Consider the following 22,097-nt stretch of genomic DNA (forward strand, 5'->3'; position numbering starts at 1 on the left):
CTCTTCGGTTACACCTCACTTTAACTGGACAATTATTTTATATGTTTGTCCACTCTCAAACAGTGCAACCAAATGTACTTATAAAGGGGTTGAGATGTGAATCAGTTGTTAGAGATACTGCTGCTGTGCCTGGACTTAGTTTTTAACATGAATAATGGAAAAGATGAGAGGAAACCGACAATGCTCTTGTGTCGGTTCAGCCTCTAAGGGTGAATGAAAGCACCACTGCTAATACAGCTGCCATTAAAGTGCAAATGTCTTCTCAGAATGAGTGAACAAGTCAATGATGGAATCGTATCATCTGCCCACACACACATATCCCACACAAACACACACACACATACACACACGCACGCACGCACATACACACACGCACACAAACACACACACGCACACACACATTCAGACACCCATGCACACAAGCCCACACACTCACTCACTCACATACTCAGCCAGAGAAAGATCTCATTATGGGGAAACTCCAGAGTTCTTGTGTTCATTATTCACTTGGAGAACAGCAGCAGTTTGTAAAAAAAAAAAAACGAAAAAAAACCCTGTGCAAAAAGGGCCGTAATAAAGCCATGTTCTCTGCTTTCTTCCACCTCCTGATTCTCCAGTCCAAACCACCTCCCAAACCAATTCAACATATCTGGAGGGACGTCTGGCAGCAGGGACCTCAAAGTCCATGCACGCGCATAGACACATACACCCACACACACGCGCACACATACACACCCTATGGGGGAAACAACCGCACCATTCGATTTCTGCCAGTATAAAGATAAGCATTTCCTCATTGGTTCCCTCTAGGCCCCGCTACACATTCAGCCTAAGGGGGCCAGTGATTTCTTGAGCTTCTAAAAACCACAAACCATACATTGCACCCATCAGAAATGAAAAATTACTCACAATCTGAAAATTAATGAGCTATGCTAACATGAAATAACATGTTTGCTTGCTTGTTTTGGCTAAAAAAAAAAAAAAAAGTCTAAAAAAGTGTATATACCCTCTGAAAGTTTTGGGACTTTTGACTTTCTTGCAGTTTACTTTCTTTCCCTCCTGTGTTCAAATTCTGCCATTGTTTGGAAACACAGACTATTTAAACTGACTATTTTCACAGAAATGTAAAGGGTGATATCACTTACAATCTTCTAAACAAAAAATCTAGCATGCATCATTCAAAACATTTCAATGATAGCATTTCAAACAGGAGCCTGAGTCCAAAGGAGCATCAGTGTATTCTCTCCTCAGTATTTCTCTTATGCTCTTCCTTTCCAATCTTCTCTAGTCACCCTGTGTGCTTTGCTGTCGACAAAACTCATTAAATTTTCCCAAACCTAATTTCACGCAATAAATGCATTATTCCAATCAGTGTTGATGAGTGCGCCGCCAGCTGATGGAGGCATGTCCTGACAGAAGCAGGAAAAAGCTAATTAAACATTTCCTGTTATCAAATCCCAATCTGCCTTGTGCAATACAGTGGATATTCATTAGCTGTACCTCTGCACATCCTGTCTGCTTTAATTGCTGATGATTCATCAGAGAGTGTATGATCAGGTGCCCTTCAGAGTGTATGACAAATTGAATCCAAACCCTGAGTTGTTACACAAATCCATGTGTTTTCAGAGGTTACCAGGTACCAAGATTTTCTGCTCAGTTTGTCACCACATTGTTTTGTGTTTTTATCTCTCTCTCTCTCTCTCTCTCTCTCTCTCTCTCACTCTCTCTCAATCTCTGAAATGAATCTAGATCTGTAAACAGCAGTTTTTGAGAGAATCATTACAGCAACAAAGGTCAGATTCTTTTTTCCTCTCCTTCAATTATCTTTCTCTCTGTAATTACTGATAATCTCTATGCACACCGAACATTTCACTAAAAAGGTTCTACTTGCATGTAGAACCAAGACCTGATAAGACACATCAGTGCAACCATCAACTCTGTTGCTGAGGCCTATCTTTGTCTTGAAGGCAACACCAAGCCCAGATGATCTCTACAATATCATAAACAGAGAAATAAAAAAAACAAAAAAAAAAAAACACATGTAATTCATCAAAGCGGACTAATAAAGGGACATTTGTGTCATTTGTGTCCATAGAGTTGAAATGGATCTTCAAATCAAGATAAAGCATCTGTCAGTACTGACAGATGCAAGTCATTTCCATGAAGGTCTGTGGTGTAATCAGCAAATGATGACAAATGTTACTGCATTCAAATCTTATTGATCATGTCATTGGGCAGTAAACAACATATCTGATCTTATGTGAATACATTAGTGAACTTGAACACTTTGTCCTGCTTGTACTGAACATGGTATATTAAAGATGCCTGGTGGAACTGAGAAAATGGCTCATGTGTTTTGTTCAATTTTATAGCTGTGTTTGATATTGTTTACTAAGCATTATTTGCTTAGAGAATCTTGTAGTTCTTTGCTGTTTAGCTATGGCCATTTCAAGTTCACAGTTCTTGTGGAGTAGAATTTATTAGTATCTTACTATTAAAAGAAAACTCCAAGGAGGCCAGAGACAGGATAGCAAGAATCAATGCCAATGCAGCAGGATCATACAAATGAACTGCATAGTACTTAATCAGTCATGAAAAGCTACCAAACAAATACATAAACTCTTCCTCTCTCCAAGAAAGTCACATAAAAGACTAATGAAAGAGTAGTTATAGTCAATGAGAGTAGTTTTTGTCCAAAACAATGCTCAGAATGCCACAGCATAACAAATATTTGGTCAACTCAGCCGTACATATAACAAAAAAAGCTAGAACAAAACATGTCTAGACCCTAAAAATTCTATCTATCTTTCTTTGTCCCTCTAAAGCTATGGAAATGGAACAGGCCTGAGAAAAATCACCATTCTCTAAGGGGATTAGAGTGGGTGGTTTCCACCAACTGCCTTCCATACGTCAAGGCAAATAGACTGTTAAAGACTGTTCTTTTTAAAAGACAACCCTTCAAGGAACTATGCAAACACACTGAAACACAAAAGTGTATTAAAAACTGAATACACCTCAAGCTGTGCTCTGAAGATGTGCTCATTTTGCATGATTTACTCAGAAAACCTCTTCCACTGCTAAACAACACAAGTTTTTTCACAAAATTCAATCACTGGTCAACAGAGTATAATCACAATTTATGGTGCCAAATAGATTTAATGCTCATATAAAATGTATATGAATATTACTTTAAAAATAAAATATGGACATACACATAACATGACGTTAAAATATATCTGAAAATTTGAAAGGAACTCTTAAGACTCATGTCTTATGGAGTCCTGTGTTTCTGCTTCACATTTCCGATTGCATATAAAACTGTTGTTTTTTTTTTTTCATTCAGCCTCTACATTTCATTCAACCACTTTACGAACACTATACTTACACCCCAATGAATTTGTAAGTTGTAGGATTATTAAAGCAATATGGCATTTTTTAATGTTTAAAATTCTGCAGCTGTTCATACTCAAAACATTATTTGCAATAGCCACTGTCATTTCCATAACACCACCTACATTATTGTGTGGGATGCTATCAAAACTGTTTGAACAAAGTTAACTTTCATCAGGCTGAAATATAATCTATAATTCATTAGTTGTCTTCTTTACTTTTTTTGTTGTTGGAAGTGCCTTTTTAACATCACCTTATATAGTCCAAGAGAATCACAAAACTTCAAAGTTTATGTTCTGTTTACCAAGTTTGAAGATATTTTCTAACTAAGCCAGACAGCAACTTGTTTTGGTCTGTGGTCTAATTCTAATTCACATGTACTGTATTCCTTCATTCGTCTGAAAACAATGCACGCTTTTTTTGTATGAGAATATCAAGAGTGATCACCCTACAGAAAGCCAAATATTTTTCTTTAAAAAAAAAAAAAAAAAAAAAGAGTTAGAAAACATAATCTCCTCTAGCGGCGACATTCACTTGTTTGGAAGTCTCCCTTGGCTGCCATGTTACTTGCTGTACTGCACATCACAGATTAACATGGCTTTCACCCTGACTTGGAAAAAAGACAAAAACCAAAACCTGTATTTCAAATACATGAATATACACAACAAAACATTATGCCTTTGATCAATTTGATGTTTTACATTTAGCTTTAACATTATTAGATTTCAAAAGCATTATAGAACCAAACGGTTCAGTGATTTTACCATCTATTTATGTGTGTTAGTTAACAGTGGTGGAATTCCATTATATTTCTCATTTGGCTGTCCAAGGCTCACAGTGAAAGGCAAAGGCGTCTGAGTTATAGGGCCCTCTGGGGCTTTAGTTGGGGTTTTCATGTTACAGCATGTCATGCTTTTGCCCCCCTCCCTCCCCCCCCACAGTGTATGTATTTTGCTCTCATTCATGTAGAAATACACTTGTGTGTATGTGTGTGTGTGTGTGTTTGTGTGTGTGTGTGTGTATGTGGATGCGTGTGTGGTGCCCCACAAACTGAAAAGTCTATTGTATTTGCAGCCTACATATTTGTATCGGTGCTCAACAACTTTACATCTTAAAACAACATACACTAGCTTGCCAAGGGCCTAATCATCAAATAAACTGAGATACAAAAGTCTCCTCTGTAGCATGTCATATCTAACTACTTGTATCTGCAATAAACATCGATCAAAACAAGGGAGCAAAATGTTTGCCTATGATATTCTATGAGAATAGAACGTTCATAGACTGGGTCTTCATGTTATTTGGGGTTTAGGAAACAAGATACATCCAACTTTGCAAGAATGGAAACTTTCTTTCAAAATTAAATTTTTCACCACATGTACTGTGGCTGTGTTCAGTTCTGTTCAGTTTTTGAGTAAACAAGTGTATGTATTAATTCCTGTCTTACACTAAGACGGTAAGGGTGAGATGATGCAAAAGTAAAAGTGTATGGATCAATAACTGTGCCGTGTATCTGACCCAATAAAATTGTGTTCAGTGTTTCATAGATGAAGGAGATAGACAACAACATAGACTTTATGACAAAACCTTTCTATTAGGCCAGAAGGACAAAAACACTTTATGAAACTGTTAATGAACACATTACCCAAGGGGCGAGAGGATAAAACCTGAAAAAATAACAGTCCATTCAAAACCCTTAGAGCTGCCACCAATTCTCAAGATCAACTGTGGGACACAAAGGGACAGAAAATCCATCCATTTGTTATTTGTTCCGCATCAACCTGAACTAGTCTTGTTACAATGAAGGTTAGCCTCAGAATTGCTCTAGTGTCAACTGTTTACAAAAAAAGGCCTCCCATCTCTCTATTCTTGGAGAGCAATCACAGTCTACCAGTCTATTTTGGGTTCCCCCCATCTGTGCTTGAAGCACCTGTAAAATAGGCAATTTTGCAGGCCAAGCTGTGAATCAGTCAACTGTGTCTGAGGGGTGACCGATCTGGCAACGTGAGGATGTCTGAGGCATGACAGCACTGTGGAGAACTGAAGCATCAAAAGTGCCCCATCATTCAGCTTTTGCAGAAAACACAAGACACAGACAGGAGGCAAAGAAACTATGCTTTAACACCACTTTGAAAAATATTAATGTAGCTATAATGACTCCATGTTACCAAGTTTCATTCTTCTGTCATGATAATTATGGGTGAACTGATCTCACGTCATGTACAACAGATACTAGCAACAGCACATAATGTAGGGGTGTCTATCGCGAAACAATTTAAGAGCTTCTATAGTTTGAAAAGACACTCAGTTTGCGTGCTTGAAGAAAAGTACTACTGGCATACTGATAACCAGGAAGACACTGAAAATTCTTAATTGCACTTGACTGTTGTTTTCTGTGCTGCTTCAACACAGCAGTGCTTCATTTGCATCTGATGAGGGAGACTCCTTATTAAAGCTCACATGTCAAGCGCATGCAGCATCTCAGTGTGAGAAATCAGGGAGCCCTGGCAGGTCATGTTTTGTCATGCTAATTGCCTGATGAGTCATAGTTACCTGTGCACCCGTAAAAGCAGTGCTACCCAGACATCATACAAGATGAAGGCATATGGCATCAAATAACATGCAGAGCAACCACAGATTCTGTTTTCAGCCTTGCTATTCTAAGATTCTCATCCCCTGTAATTAACAAGAGGGGCTGCTATTTTTTTTTTTAAATGGTGTCTGAGCAGATTTACATGCAAGTACTGAGTTATTTTCTTCAAGTACCCATAAAATCTTTTTTTTTTTCAGTTGAAGGAGTTTGAGACATGAACTTTTTGAAAGAGCAGACTGCAAAAGTTCAACAAACTTCTCAGTAACTCGGCAGAGAGGGGATGATGTCAAATGTTCTGATGTCAGAAAAGTGCTGATTTGAAATTGTTTTCTTTTGTAACTGTACACGCTTAATCAAAATGATCTAAACAAGTTCTGACCTGTTTCAGCTTTTTCAGGTCCTCATCTAATTCCAGATTGTCCAGAATAACAGCGACAAAAAGGCTGAGCAAAATCTGAAAAAAAAAAAAAACATGCTGTTAATAACCACAGTCATACAACAGAATCGTACTGAAACATACACACTAAACTTGTCAGTGTTACATTAACTCTAGTGTAAACCATGTTACTATATGTTACTATGTTATTATATTACGTATATGTTACTATATATTATTGCGCATGATAGTTCATATAATCCGTACTTATCAGACCAAATACAATTATCATTCACTGAATGACGCTAAAGTGAGAATGGAAATCCGATTATTTTCCCTTAGAAATTCAACACTTGCAAAATTGTTGTGCATGTTATATCATTGTTAAAACATGTTAAGCGTTGTTTATTGCTCGACATCTGTGTCCATATATCACACACTTTGTTTTATAATTCATAAATATAAGATGTTTTAAAAATACATATTTGAGAGAACAGACACAAACCAATTTTTAAAAAATTTTAATGCATTTGGCCTGAAAATCATCTTTGGAATGAGGATAAAAAAAAATATTCATATAAAGTCTATTTTAAGCCTGGCTCATGGAATGTTCTGGACAGGTAATTTCTGACTCATCTCCTGTTGGTTGTTCTGAATGGAGCTTATTCGTGACGTCCAGTAATGAGAGGATGCTGCAGCTGCCAGGGTCTTTACTGATAGCCAAAAATATCTGCTCCACTGACCATGCAAATGCAGCTAGATGAGGAGAATGTCTCAGGCTAGACGTAAGTCAATACCTAATGTCAGACTGACCCATGGTATTAAACCGACATGACCTATCAGGTCACATCTTGCATATATCAACTCAGTGTCACAGTCGACTATCCAGTATCATATTAGTGTTTTGTCATGTAGCGCAACTGTCAATGTTTCGGGATACACAATTCCAATGGACACATCAGGTCAGTTCAGTGCTCAGTGCTCAACCAAGCAAACAAACAAAAACAATGGTTAATAATAATGAATAAAACTCTGACACAAATGAAATTGGGACAAAGATCTCCCTACAGTATGTTTGGTTAAATGTCAAGTGAAATCTGAGTGACTGTAATCTGTTCTCTCTTTTTTTTCTCCAAAGTGCTCATGCTCCTTGATTACATGCTCCGTTTGCTTCCTGATTACTGAATGTTCCCGTCTGAAATGTCAGTTTCAAACATCAAGTGTCCATTTGAACAATACAAAATACAAAATGTTACAAAAGAACAGAAATGTATCATTTTTAACCAGTGTGTATCAAAACACTACCATCAACTCAAAACAGACCATGTTTTTTACTTCTCAAATTTTGATATTTTTTTATGTTATACTGACAGCTGTTTTTTATGTTGTTGTTTTTTATTTACGTATTTTTTATGTTTATATTACATTGTGTACTTAGTCGTTTCTTATTAATTCATGTTGACACACTGTTCAGTATCATAACACAGGACTGAATGCTGGTCATATGAACAGTGTTTAATGGGTAATATCTGATTCCAAAATCTATCTGAGCAGAATGTATTTACCAGTGTGGCAAACAGATGGTAGAGAATGAAGTAGATGGCCACCACTGGAGCCCACATGTGTCCCACTGCCACCAGGGTCTGGTCCATAACATCCACCCAGCCCTCCTGGGTCAGGATCTGGAACATGGACATGAATGCCTGTAAAAGAGGACAAAACACAAGCATCAGTCACTTCATTCAACTGCCCATGGAACAGGCATGTTTTTTTTACACTTTGTTTACACAGAAGAAAAACTAGGAATCTCTGCTGAATCGAAGCACATTAAAAACAACAAAACAGCTGTAGAGAACAACAAGCACCTGATAAGAATTTATTCTAAAACATTTTTATTGGAATAGAATCTCTCTTGTGAGTCAAAGAGTGAGAGAGAGCACACAGAAATGACAGAAATAGACACTGGTAGGAAAACAAACAAACAAAAGGTTAGGCACCAATCAAGGTGCTAATAGGTCTATTCTCCAGCTATCCAGAGATAAACAAACACAAATCCCTTCAGAATCACCATTTCAATTTAATTAATAGCTGCAGTCAGGATGGCTAAGAATATAATAACCACATGTTAAAAGAAATGTGCTATAATCATGCCATCACATATCAAGTCTATTATAGTCATTATTACTACTGAAAAAGTCTCAACGCCATGGTAACCAATACATACAGTACATAAAGAACACCTTTTAGGACTATGAATACACCGCCATAAAGTAACATGGTAACTTCACTCTACGGAGTTCACAACGGAATAGATAGATTTAATGACAGTCGTAGCAACAAATCAGTTTTGGACAGAACTGAAAACCCAGTCATACACTCCAGCGCTGGGAGTCACTACAACTAATAATAATTTAGAAGCAACAGTTCTATTCACAGGGGGTAATGGGTAAACATCATTATCTTCAATGGTTCTCTTTGCAGCATTCTGAAAGAGGAGAGGCATGTGTTTAGGCTCTTCAGTGTCCCTACACACATGGGAAACACAGGAACCCAGCAAAGGGAAATGAGGGCAGATGAAAAATGAGACTGGTTTAATGAGTGAGCATCTCATAAGCACTTAGTATCAAAGAACCTGGCAGAGAGTCTTACATCCTGAGAATGTTCCTGCTCATTCTTCAGTGTTTCCAAATACAGCAATTCAAACAGATTCTGCCATGGGATATATATATATATATATATATATATATACATCTATATATATATACACACACACACACACACACACACACACACAAATATTTTGTATCAGAGTTTTTGAGTTTATTCTATATGATAGAGAGAAAGAGAGGGTGTGTGTTCATGTGTATATATGAGAGAGAGAGAGAGAGAGAGAGCGAGAGACAGAGAGATTGAGAGAGATTTTACCCGTGGAAAAGTTGTGAATCGATCTAGATCCTCCACAAAGCAGAACATCTGCAGACTGATGGCAGACATGACAATGAGGAGACTTGCTGTAAACACCACCAGACTGCCCAGTTTCTTCCCAGGACCAAAGATCTTGTAAACAAAGTCCTCCAAAGCCGGGGAGATCTTAATCAGGCGAACCACTCTTAACACCTGTTGGCAAAGAGGACATTAAGAATCAAAGGAGGCTTGATAACATCATACAGTCAAGTGTCTGTAGCCTAAACGAATGAATAATTTCTGCTGATAGTATTAGTATTAGTTGTGGGAAGATCCTGTAAAATCTTACATAAACTCCCAAACCAATATAACAGTGACCTTACATGTAAAAAATCAAATTAACACAAAATATCTAAACTAAACTTATATGGTAAACTGTGGAAGACACTGATAAGGTATTGATATAATCTAAGTGAATATAGATTTCTATTTATACTTAAAATAACAAGAACTTTTGTCGTTATGTGAGCAGTTGCCCAATTGCCTTAGGTGACAACAGATCTCTGAAAGCAATGTATCTTGGTCAGACTTTGATCAAGAGTGGAGAATGGTTATCGATCTGACCGTTTATACCCAGGCACCCAGAGACTTGGAGTCAGTCTCCCACTGACTTCCTCCCTGAACTGCAGGAAAACAATTTTCCCCTCTCCCTACACGTACACACATACATAATAATGCTGTCATAGTGTGAATCCATCAGAAGAGACAATCAACTGCGTTAAAATTCTGCTTTTGTCTACCAAATAAATTGAAATATACATTATTGCTTACCATATCATAAGTTTCTGACAAAAACAAAACAGGACTGTAGTTGTTATTCTATGCATGGCTTGTATGCTAAGTGAAGATTAGTATGACTCACAGAGTGCTCTGTAAACACATTAAAGCTAAAGTTGAGCAATATTAATAATTAAGCATTTTTCACGTTAGGAGAGGCTTCTAGTGTGTGACACTTTTACCAAACTGGGTTACAATAAGAAAAGCACAACCTTTACCACAGAAATGAATCATTCAAACGGGGAAAAAGACAAAGCTAATAAGCATCATCTTACGCCTCATACTTCACATCCTATATGCACTTTTTTTTTCAGTTATATTTAATATTTCATCACTTGCTTTATTTATTTTGCTGTTTCTTTTCCTCAATGATTGATGCCAAAAACTTAAGGCTTGAGGTATTATGTATATTGCAGGTTTCTAAAGGGAAAAGGATTCAAATTGCCAAGTCATGTAATATCAAAAATAAAACAAATTACAGATAACGATAACTGATTCACAGTCCAAAGTGATACTATTTCTTCTAATCTTCTTTTGTTTTCTTCTTCTTCTTCAAAACATCAAACCCAGCCTATAGCTTCTTTAAAAATCTATTTTCTTCTTTGATTTTCTTTCTGTATAGTAAAAGGAACAACACTGAAAACAGACCCCTAAAATATGTTGTGTCTTACAACTATATAGCCCTAATAAGTTAAAGACACAGCCTGTATCTGCAACATTAAGCCAAAATTGTCTGTTAGGCCACAGGCTAACAACATTTGTACTTACAGTTGCACCATACTCAAAAATGATCATTGCTCAATTTAAAAAAAAAAACCCTAAGTTATTATTTAAATTCAGCTCTAATAATATTAGTTGACAATACAACATAGACCAATAACCCCCAATAAACTGGAGTTAATTGTAGTACCAGTGTCGTACTGACAGTTGTGTGACCATGAGGGAGTCACTGGTGGTTACTAAAGGTGGTGGGAAGTATATATTCAAACAACTATGGTCAGAGTGAATCTTATGATTCCTGACATCAAAACTGAATCTGATATAATCATTGATCTCAGTCACTAAGGACAAGTACGCTGAGACCAAAATCGCTGCTCTTGTCTGGTTCCTCATCAACCCCACACACTGCTATGATGGAGCTTCTTTAACCTATGACATCAATCTCTGTGAGGCTTGAAAAGATCCTGTCTCTCCATCATTCAGCTCCTCACCTCCAAAGACTTGGGACAAACTAACTCATAACCAGACAAGCACAAGTCTCATTCATCATCAGTATGAGTGTAACAAGAGCTTAACCATATTTTCTCCACAGTGTTTGCTGTAGTAGCTAATTTAGTTCCTTTGATAACTACTCTCTAAATGTAGCTGAATTATTCTGATTAATAGTATAGCACATCAAAAGACCTGTTTGATGTCAAAAAATGGTCCCTCTCCTTTCCTAATTCTGTAATTTCTTACCTTCTTTACAGTTCACTGAGCTTACTAGCGCTTACTAGAATTGATACAAACTGTATTATTCCTTGATTTTAAACTCAGTCAATTCAGTGAGTATACTGAGTTGCTCTATACTTTGGATATGTAAATAGTCTTTGTTTCCTCCTTTGACCATGGGCGGCTCCTGGGTTCGAATCCTCACTGTGCCTGTCCTCCCACCACCACAGACATGTATGTCCTGTCAGTGCCCCTGACCAAGGCACTGGCAAAGGAACTGGAGTTGGTCCCTGGGCCCACTGCTCCTAGTGTGTGTGCTCACTGCTTCTAGTGTGTGTGTGTATAGGATGCGTCAGATGCAGAGGATGAATTTCATCCCACTATGTACTGTGTATATGGCTGGGATGACAATAAAGGATTTCATTTCATTAGTATAAAATTTCATTATAAATTTCATTTTATCCATGTCTGCTTGTTTCTGGTGTCACAATCAAACATTAGTAAACAGAAAGACTCCACAAGTTTTGTAAGATCTCAGCTATTAGTAAAATTACAATTAACAAAATTTCTTCATTTGAATGCACCAATACCCTGCAATTGTAAGTGGTAATGAGAACAATTATTATAGATTTATTAATCGCAAACTAGCAGCTATAACAATAACTAACCCCCACCCCCCACCCCATATACCACATACCTAATCTTTGAATTTATAATTTATCAACAATAACAATTACATGTCCTCTAGTTTCTGCTTTCTACGTGGTATCTCAATGACATGTTAAAATGAGAAGAAACAGAGCTAATGTTAAACAGAGCGCAAGTGGTATTAGAGAGGTACTTGTTCAAATGAACAACGATAGTAAGAGACAGCTTTACAAGAAGTGTTCAGAAATTCAATACCATAAGTCGCTGAATCTATCCATTACTGTCTATATCTATAATAATAGCACATTCATGGAGAAAGACTATCAACATTTCTCTCATAAAGCATGTTGATGCTCAGCTGGTGCTCCATCACCCCTCTGGGGACCAGAGAGGAGTGACTAGCTTCAGGATGTGCCTGTAATGAGGCTTGTCTTCTCCCCTACTCGCAAAAGTTTCCCAGAGCCCTGCAGTATCACCCCCCATTTACCAAATGATTAGACATTCACTGCCAGCAGGTGCTGCATGCTTCCTGATCTCTTTTAGAAACAATCAGAAATGAGAAAAAAATAGTTTTCTAAGAGTAGAGACCCAGCCTTTCATAGCTCATTTTAAGGCGGCTAACAACTACAAAGTCATCAAAAAATAAGAGGAAGTTTTTAGAATTTCAATTTATTAGCTTTAAATACTCACATTTCCTACAAGAGGCAGGACCTGAGAGGATCTCCTGCATGTTGGGCATTTACCTCTTTATGCACTAAACATACTTATAGTTTTTTCATATTTCATCTAAAAGTTTAAAAACCATAGGATCTGAGTACACTTGGATCACAGAGAATATTTAGGTCAGATCCCAGATAATATCTAGGTCTAGATAGACGATGACACTTCCACTGATGTGCATAAATCCATTTTTCTGACTGTAGATTACAAATTGTTTTTGGTTTATATTTTTCTTCTCTTCATGACATTCATACAACATATTGGAGAAAATACATGAATGCTAAATCAATATCAGCATATTAAATTTATGCTGTATTCTCTACTGTGCATTGCATATACGTGAGGCAAGAGTAAACTCCGTTGTGTGCATTTAAACAGATTGATTGATGACATATTATTACCTACTGTCAAACAAACGGAGCCAGACAGTTGCAGATAATCCATAATTCATCGTAAGGTAGCCACTCAGTACACATAAATACACATTTGTATTAAATCAAAATACTATTACTAACAATAATATATTTAATATTCTCATCTTGGTATATTTAATAGATGATAGAGATATTTCATAGGTCCATAATACGATCAGATAGTATAAAATACAGATGTGTAGCTATTGCAAAACTACACACATATTTTTAGAATCTTTATGCATTCATGTTTAGGACTTGTTTTTAGTGCAGTGCAGAGTTTATTTATTTATTTATTTATTTGTTTGTTTATTTATTTATTTACTTATCTATTTTTCACTTAATGCAAATAAAGCACGAGCTAGTCTGTTATCATCTGTGAGAATCCTTACCTGAAAGTAGGTGAACTGGGAGTGGTAGAGGTCAGGGTAGATGTGAAGTGTGGTCCCCACCACCAGTAGAGACTCAAATTTGTGTAGAGAAGAGCTAATGTAGCCAGTAAAGCCCAGACACCAGATTTTCAGGAGCGCCTCCAGGTCAAACAGCACCGTGAAAGCCACCTGGAGAGAGAGTGGATACAGGCAGAGGCTCGGTAATAATCACACGACCTAATTCTCAATCATATGATAAAGTGGGCTCCATTATCTGTTGGTATTCAAGAGATTTCCAGTTGCTAACCCAACTCCCTAAGAAAGACACTGAATTAATGATCAACCTGCAAGAACAACCAGCAATTCTGTGTCAGAAATTGTGCGACAACGCAGGGTGATGGGTCAAGAAGGGCGCAAATTCAGATGCCGAATCAGCGTGACCACTTAAAACATCAATTGTTTCATTTAGGCACAAGCTATCATTTTGATTGACCACAGCTGTGAAGCATATAGAATTTGGAGTGAATTAAGAAACTGGAAACAGTAGGAAAAAAAAACAAAACTTGTTTCTTTCCTTCACCTAGCCCTCAGATCTGAATAAACAGGAAAATCGATTAATGATGATATGAAATGGGAACAGGTCTGTGCAAAAGCAGTGTGTTTTTTTCCTTGGCTTATCTCTGCCTTTCAGCTGTGAGTGGGTGGGTGGCCACACTCTTCTTTCTGTCTTTGTTCCCACCGTGCCACCTGCATACTGATTATACAGACAGAGTGTGGCAGACAGGACACAAGCACACATGCACACCCCCCATCCAGCGTTCACTAAAATGGAGCGTGCCCACAGGCTGTTTGCGCCCACACTGTCACTCTTTGCTTGATTTAATCTCCTGATTTAAGATGGGAAAATAAGAGGAGGAAAAAATAGGAGATTTCACAGAAATTCTGATCTTCTGGTCCACAGAGATTTGACACAGTAGATTTGACTCAAAGGTTAAACTAAAAATGAGCCTTATAACAACATTCACTATTTTTGACGGAACAAGGTTTGCTACATAAATTGTGTAAATCACAGCAGCTACAGTAAGGTGACCAACTTACATACATGGGTAATTTGAGGGAAATATTTAAATTGTTAATAATAAGCAATATTTTGTGTTGTCTAAGGGTCAAAACTGTATGTCAGCTTAATGATGAATATAATGAACATAATGAATATGCAGAATGTAATATATGAATATGCACACCATGGCACTATATTAACAACCTCAATTTTTGATGACATCATAACTGGACAGTGCCACATTGGGCTAAAAATTTAACACGACCCCTAGTTTTATGATCTAGCATGGCTATTTCCCTGCCTTTACGAATCCTCAGATCTTACCTCTGCCAGGTAGAATTCGTCATAGTGCCTCTTGTGATTCTCGCCCTTGTAGTAGTTACTGGCAGCAACAATCACATCCACTGCCACCATACTCAAGATGAACATGTGGAACACTGAAGAGCGCATCAGTTGCTATGGGGACAAGAAGGCAGGGGATTAGCTTGTTGGGCAGGATGGAGCATGGTATGAGTGGCCAAGTGTGAGTTTATCAGTTCCAGGTAGCTTTCTGTGGTAAAAGGATGGCAAAACTGGCACAGCAAACTCAGAGTAGATCACTGCCTGCCATAAGTACTGACATTGCAGAAAAAAACTTTACTAAACATAGTTTTGGTTCAAAGCTTTTGAGATCCATTAACCATGGTTTTAGGCCAAAGCTTTTTTACCTGGATCAACTAAGAACTGTAGTGCTTCACTAATGGGCATCACTACAGTGACTAGAAATAACACACTTCTAGTATTTTCATCAAGGACATATGAGATTTTTGCAGTACCATTTGCAGACAACTTTACAGAGGGGAAAAAAGAAAAGAAAAACACTGGTTTGTGTAGATAAATTGGTACATGATGCTGTGAACACTACAGAGGAAATTATGGCTGTAAATGGGATGGATAACTTCCTGGCTGATTGGCTAACCTTCACCACAAACACACTGTAGTCCAACAAATCGCTGGTTTAAGTTTAGTGAGGCGAATCTTTCACGGATTAATAATGGACCTTATTAATCACTCAGAGGACTTATCAGGCTTTTGCAGACCAATGTGCTTTCACTCCTGTACAGGTTCAAATGAGGGTATATCAGATCCATTAGAGGCTCTCCAGCAGCCATGCAGATGCAGAAGGGCTAACTAGCTCATACCCTGCAACCAGACTGCCACTGTCATCAAGCAGCTCTCATTTTAAGATGAGCTGAGCATAACTATGAGTGAGAAGATGCTGGAGCTCTTCATGGTTTTAAATTATGCGGCATTGGAGGAAGCAGCTAATCTCTTTATGGAGTTAAAGTGATGCACTGCACTGAAACAGGGTGGTTGCAGATGCAGTTGCTAGATGAAAAACATGGAATTCAAATGAGGTGTACCCCCACTATTGTCTGCCAAGGTAAAAAGGCATTTAAGATTATTTCTGAAATCATATACATGTTTTAACATAAAATTTGATTTAGCCAATCACCTAAAGCCATGATTAAGAGAAAAAAAAAATGGAATGGATGGATCTGTTCTGTCTGTGGGAAGACTGGGGAGGGCGAGAGAGAGAGAGAGAGAGAGAGAGAGAGAGAGAGAGAGAGAATTTGTCAGGTGCAAGAATGAATCAGCGATTTGGAGAGTTCTGATATAACAGATGTCTAAACATCTGTCCATTGCTGAATATGACCCAGAGAAGATTATGGGAATTTCATTAATCTGTACCGTAGCATCTAAAACCAGCATTACCATTTCACAACATAGAATAGCAATAACTTTAGAAATCACAGTCATACACTGACATGAAAGTAAATGAGGCAACAGTTTTATTTTTGAAGTTTGTCTTTGTTTGTTTGTTTTGTTTTGTTGTTTGTTTGTTTTTATCATATCAATATTGAATACTTCCAGCATAATCTTATGAGGAAAATGGAAACAAAATAAATACCATTCAGCAGTGGCTGACACAGAGGACAAGGACTCTGTTGAAAATAGCAGCAAACCAAGTAAATAAAATCCAAAAACTAGAATCCTGCATTTGAAAACCTATCACGATACTTCCATTCTACACACCATCCTGAACACTGAGAGCAAAAACATTCATTTATGACTGAGATACAAGAGTGGAGCTACACAGAAACTGGCAATATATAACATTTTGTGTAGGCAAATAAAACATACTACAGTGGTGTCAGCTAAACTTCCCCATTTTGAGCGGTTCCATCCAATCAGTCATATATGGAGCTATTTGCATGGAGCAAGAGGGAAACCATTAAGAGATCTGAATAAGGAGTTAAATTCTCCAACATGCCAGTCCGACGGCAACAACACAGCTTGTAGGTGGGCGGTCTATGACTGAAGATGTGGGGAGGGAGAGGCAGAGGGAGAGAAAAGAGAGAGAGAGAGGGAGAGAGGGAAACAGCAGGGGAGACCTTTTTTTCAGGCTGGCAGGAAGATTCCACCTCTCTATGGGAAGCAACAGAGCAGCCACAAGCGCTGCCATTATGCAAATGCTGTTAAGTCCATCTGTTCAATAGAGCCCAACAAAACCAGCCAACGTGTTCCCATACTCAAATTATCCTGCACCTTTAAGAGTTTTAAAATTCAAATTTTCAAGCTAGTCACTCAATTCTATTTCAAAAGTACAAAAGAATCATTTTCTTAGGTACAGCATATAATTATGCATATTCTCCATTTCTCTTGTGCCTAAGAATTAGAGAAATCTATCCAAAATAAGGCACTCGCTCTAAATCAGGAGAAAATGGAACTACGGACATGTTCATATTCTAATTGTACTGAGACACGTTTGACCAGTGCTCTGTAGCATACTGACAAAAAACATTTCCTCAACATTGATAACAATAGCTGACAGCCAGCCAGAGAGCTGTTGCATTTTCACTGCATATACAGAGAGCGTGAGCGGTCATACCTGCAGTCAACGGTGTGTGAAGATCTACAAGCTCAGACTAATAAAGAGGGCACTCTCCCTCAGGGTTTTAGTGCCAGACTGGGCCACATGTGGAGTTCTACAGCAACAATACATGACAGACACAGACTCAGAGGCAGGCTTGTGATGTGTGCCAGACGAACACAATGTGCGGTGCCGTGCAATTCCTCTGACTACAGCTACTGAGCGTGGATATTACAGAGTGTAGTTTGCATACTAATGAATGCATAAAATGTAGTACAATGTAATGATACAGAAGCTGTAATAGCTTATTACCTGACCATATCATTAAACTGCAAAAAATATTGACGGCTGCCCTATAAACTAACCAATAATAACGTATAAAATAACCTAACTAACAGTTGTGCTGCTGGTTTGAGCAAGTCGGTCTGAGAAATGGGCTGCTTGTATTGTCATTGAAACTAGCAGAGAGATGTTAATGATATCTTAAATGACACATTTCTATGATTTACAATTTGATGTCTTTTCAGTAATTTGTTTGTTTATTTATTTGTTTGTTTGTTTATGACCCAGAGCATTTCTACCAGCAGAATTGTTAAGGTTAGTATTGCAATCCAAATATTTTCTTAAAGATTATCATTTCTACTTGCTCCCCCCTGGTGGTTAGCACCATATTAACCACACCAGTACATTGCCGTGTGATTATTTCACCACTGTTGATGCAGGCATTGCTTGTTATTCTAATGAGAAATAGCACTAATGCATCTGTTACAGCATATGTAACAGACAGATATGTAACACAGATAAACAACTGATTATCTGAAAGCTGTGTCAACAACTGCAGCTGTTCATTCTACTGCCATCATTGTTCACCACTGACAGCTACGACAATCAGTGAAAGCCTGAAAAAAAAAAAAAAGTACACTTGAATGGACAGACCTCAGCAAGGGGTCATTGGTTAATTAGAAACACAGTAAGCCAAACTAAATCAACCAGCTCAAAAAGCATGTAGATGTGTACACTGTCCTCAAACAGCCACAGTAAATCAAATGTATAAGATGCTAGTGAGCCTGCAAGGGAATTATTGATTCAGTGAGTCGTGTGGCTAAAGGGGAGGAAAAAATGAAAACTAGCCTTCATAAATACAGTCTGGCCCCTTGTGGTCTGTAGTGATTTCTTAAAAGGGATAGTTAAAAGACTAAAACTGCTACTAGCGCTGTTTTGGATTCTCTGGTATGGTTGGATCAGAGCTCTGTGCTCAGAGACCTTCTGACTAAGATGGAACATGACAAAGCAGTTTGACATTTACAGCTCTCTGACGCTAACCAATCGGCCCCTCAGGATGGTTCGACTGAGAGGGGCAAACAGATGGCTCCATTTTCTGAGGGTCTTGACTTCAGCCCTCCACCCCCACATACCCTCCATCTATTTTTTTTTTTTTTTTTTTAAGTTAGCTGCTGCAGCTCTGAGGCCACTGCTGTAACTTCTGTCTGCCGCTGGCCTAGCAAAACCTCACTGTGATTTGCAGCCTTTTTGTTCTCACATTTTTCCCCACAAAAGAGATGTTGAAAGCATATTTACAAAAATAGTCCCTGTCGATGAACCAAAAGCAGCGCTGACCTAGTTTGAGTGACGTGATTGTTGGTATGTGAATGCACATGGAAGATGTCAAAATCAATTTAATCGCTACCATTGTCACAGAGGATGTTTGATGCTCCTTGTTTTGTTCTCAGAAGATAAATTTTCCAACAGAATTCCGGTTCCCTTGTTATCTCTGCTGTCGGTCTGTGAGTGGTTTGGAAATTTCAGGTATTACAACTGCCAGCTGACACATAATTAGGAGTCTCTTTGGCAGGGTGCCAGACTTCCTTTGTCAGCTTTCAGGCACATATCAAGAAGAATAAAGATACAGTCTCTTCACATAACAAATTTGCTACCATGGGAACACATTTCTTTACAATTCTCTAACTTTAGATGTCTAAAATCTTTAATGAAAGGCCGAACTCTCTAGTACAAGCGTGAAATGCAGTGTGCAGCATTCTGGCCAAATAATGTCTGACAGATCCAAGGAATTATTTAAATGTTAAACTGAAAAAAACTCTTATTAAGAGAAATTATGAGACGGCAAGGGCATAAATGCTATTGTATATGAAAGGCACTCAATGTTAAAGTTAAAAGGTCTTAAGGAGAAGTGTTCCATTTGTTAGAGTGTCTGACGGTCTACAGAAAAGGCACATGCCAAAAGACTCTTCTGACTGGCCATTATCAGAATAACAAGGATAAAGGCCTTGTCTAGTCTCGGTGTGGAGTGGGAGTGATGGATGTGCTAACTGGTGAGACCTCTCCTCGAAAGCCACCCAATTCTCCACTCTGTCATTGCAGCAGGTCATTTCTCTCTCTCCCTCTCTGTCTCTTTCTCTTTCTCCCGCCTCCCTCCCTCTCTATCCCTCTCTCCCTGTCTCTCCGTCTCTGTCCCCCCTCCACTCTCTCTCTTTCTATCTGCCCCCCCCCATCATACATACACACACACACACAAACACACACAAAAAAACATCCTAAGGCAAATTCACAAGTAGACAGCACGTCCACACATACACATACAAAGTCTGCCTCAAAATATGTGCAGATACCTACACAGCCTCCCTCATTTAAACAAACCCATACACATAGTAAATGGATTTTAGAAGCTGAGTAAGACCAAAAGTCGTGCAGATCTAGGCAGTTTTTAAGCACTTCATATCACAACTACATTGTTCCAGCCAATTAAAAAGAAAGGGAACAGGCAGAATAGAAAGATGAAGTAGTTGGAGGCCTCTCTTAATGAGATCAAAATAATATTGTGATATTTTGTTTGAAAATTGGGGAGTGTGTTGCTTAGTTGCTCTCTTAGGTGTCTAGAATTGGTTTTAAATTAGATCTGTAGTGCTATATCAATGTTATACAAATGTTGCAGTGTCACATAAACCGTTTAATTTCCAGGTTACAAAATAGCACTCTACATTTGACAAAATACTGCTAATCCCATCATTACACAGCAGAATAATGTGTGTTTCCATCAGCAATATGTGGGAATTCTCTGCCGGACAGAGGGTAAATAATGACCACAATAGTGTCACACATGCAAAGGAATATGAAATTTCCTTCTGTTAGCTAAAACTCATAAGAAAGATAATATCTGCCTCAAACTGCACATATTGCCTTCTCTTTGTAATACTATTAATCAGTACTATTGCAACATCCCTTCTGTTTGTAATAGCATAAATCAATAATACTAATAACAACACTCCACCAAAGCTTCCCAGTTGATAGACAAGTGTTATTATGAAAGTCCCCTCAGCAGCCTTGAAAAAGCGTGGAAAGACAAACAAAAAAATTAAGTCATATCTTTATTGATAGACACCTACCAAGTATTTTTTGTTTAGAGAGAGAAGGGGACAGTTTTTTTTTCATTTCAGACTAATTCAGCAAGCAAGATGTGGTGCCTTCACTCTACTGTTTTAATTAACCAGACAGAGCAGAAATTGCTGGTGGGTTGAAATCCCTCTGCTTATCAAAGCTATTACTGGAGCATGGGTGATTCATGCTTTACCCTGGGACCCTGCGGCTAATTAAAGCCTACTGTCCTTTGTATCCCCCACTTTCACTCACCCTCACAGGTTAGGGACAAAGGACGGCCTGGACACAAGCTCTCAGACTAGGCTAGAGAATGGATGATTTGTTGGGTAGTGATCCCACACTGGTTGTTGATGAGAGGAGAGGGGGGGTCTCTCTTGGGGAGAAGGTAAAGGAGCTGGGGGTCAAGGGTCTGGGCAAAGGGGTTTCCTCTAAATAAATAACCTCACCCTGGAGAGAAAGAGGTCACACCCAGAAGCCAAGGTGTACCCTCCCTGGGTGTTTGTCTGGCTTTTATAGGGTGATCAGTCATGCTTTGATCTGTTACTGTACAGAGACGTAAAGGAGAAGGACCCTTTATACAGAGGTTCTCCAGTATTTCTGTTCAGAGGGCCTGCCGCAGAACGCTGTGAAAATACTATTAAGTGAAGTGAAGATCTGTATAAGGACAAGTGACTTCAAATACATAACACATCCTCAAACAAAGCCAGTTTCACATGGTTATTTTTAAAGATTCAGGTTTTAAAAAGCCTTTGATACGATACCTCCTTTTAAATATCCATTCACTGTTCTAAAACCAAGGCATGAAGTGTGCTACTTGTTTGTGCAACAGATAAGAAAATTAAACTAAAGAGCAATCTAAAAAAAGTCTGCTAAAGTAACAAAAAATGGGGGTTTTTTTTAGTTTTTTTAAAGAAATGCTAACAATGCAGAGACAATCGATTTTTGGAAGGTTCAATTAGAGCACAATTGCAAATCCTTTACTGAAGGGATCAAGATTTAAGACTACAATTAAACATTTATTATCTTTACGACATTAACATAGTCAAG

The 22,097-nt window shown here is 38.2% G+C and overlaps 1 protein-coding gene across 1 annotated transcript in view; it reads right to left on the minus strand.

Annotated features, from left to right (window-relative positions):
* nalcn (sodium leak channel, non-selective) overlaps nucleotides 1-22,097 on the minus strand; it is a 65,960-nt gene that overhangs the window by 23,757 nt on the left and 20,106 nt on the right. Inside the window, exons 11-15 of the mRNA XM_030786705.1 lie at nucleotides 15,068-15,199; nucleotides 13,705-13,872; nucleotides 9,285-9,476; nucleotides 7,925-8,062; nucleotides 6,363-6,437 (exon numbers count right to left, since the gene is read on the minus strand). Of these exons, the coding sequence (XP_030642565.1) occupies nucleotides 6,363-6,437; nucleotides 7,925-8,062; nucleotides 9,285-9,476; nucleotides 13,705-13,872; nucleotides 15,068-15,199 (705 nt within the window). The remainder of the gene's footprint in view (nucleotides 1-6,362; nucleotides 6,438-7,924; nucleotides 8,063-9,284; nucleotides 9,477-13,704; nucleotides 13,873-15,067; nucleotides 15,200-22,097) is intronic.

Source organism: Chanos chanos, chromosome 10 (assembly GCF_902362185.1).
Source record: "Chanos chanos chromosome 10, fChaCha1.1, whole genome shotgun sequence".
NCBI classification, from domain to species: Eukaryota; Metazoa; Chordata; class Actinopteri; order Gonorynchiformes; family Chanidae; genus Chanos; species Chanos chanos.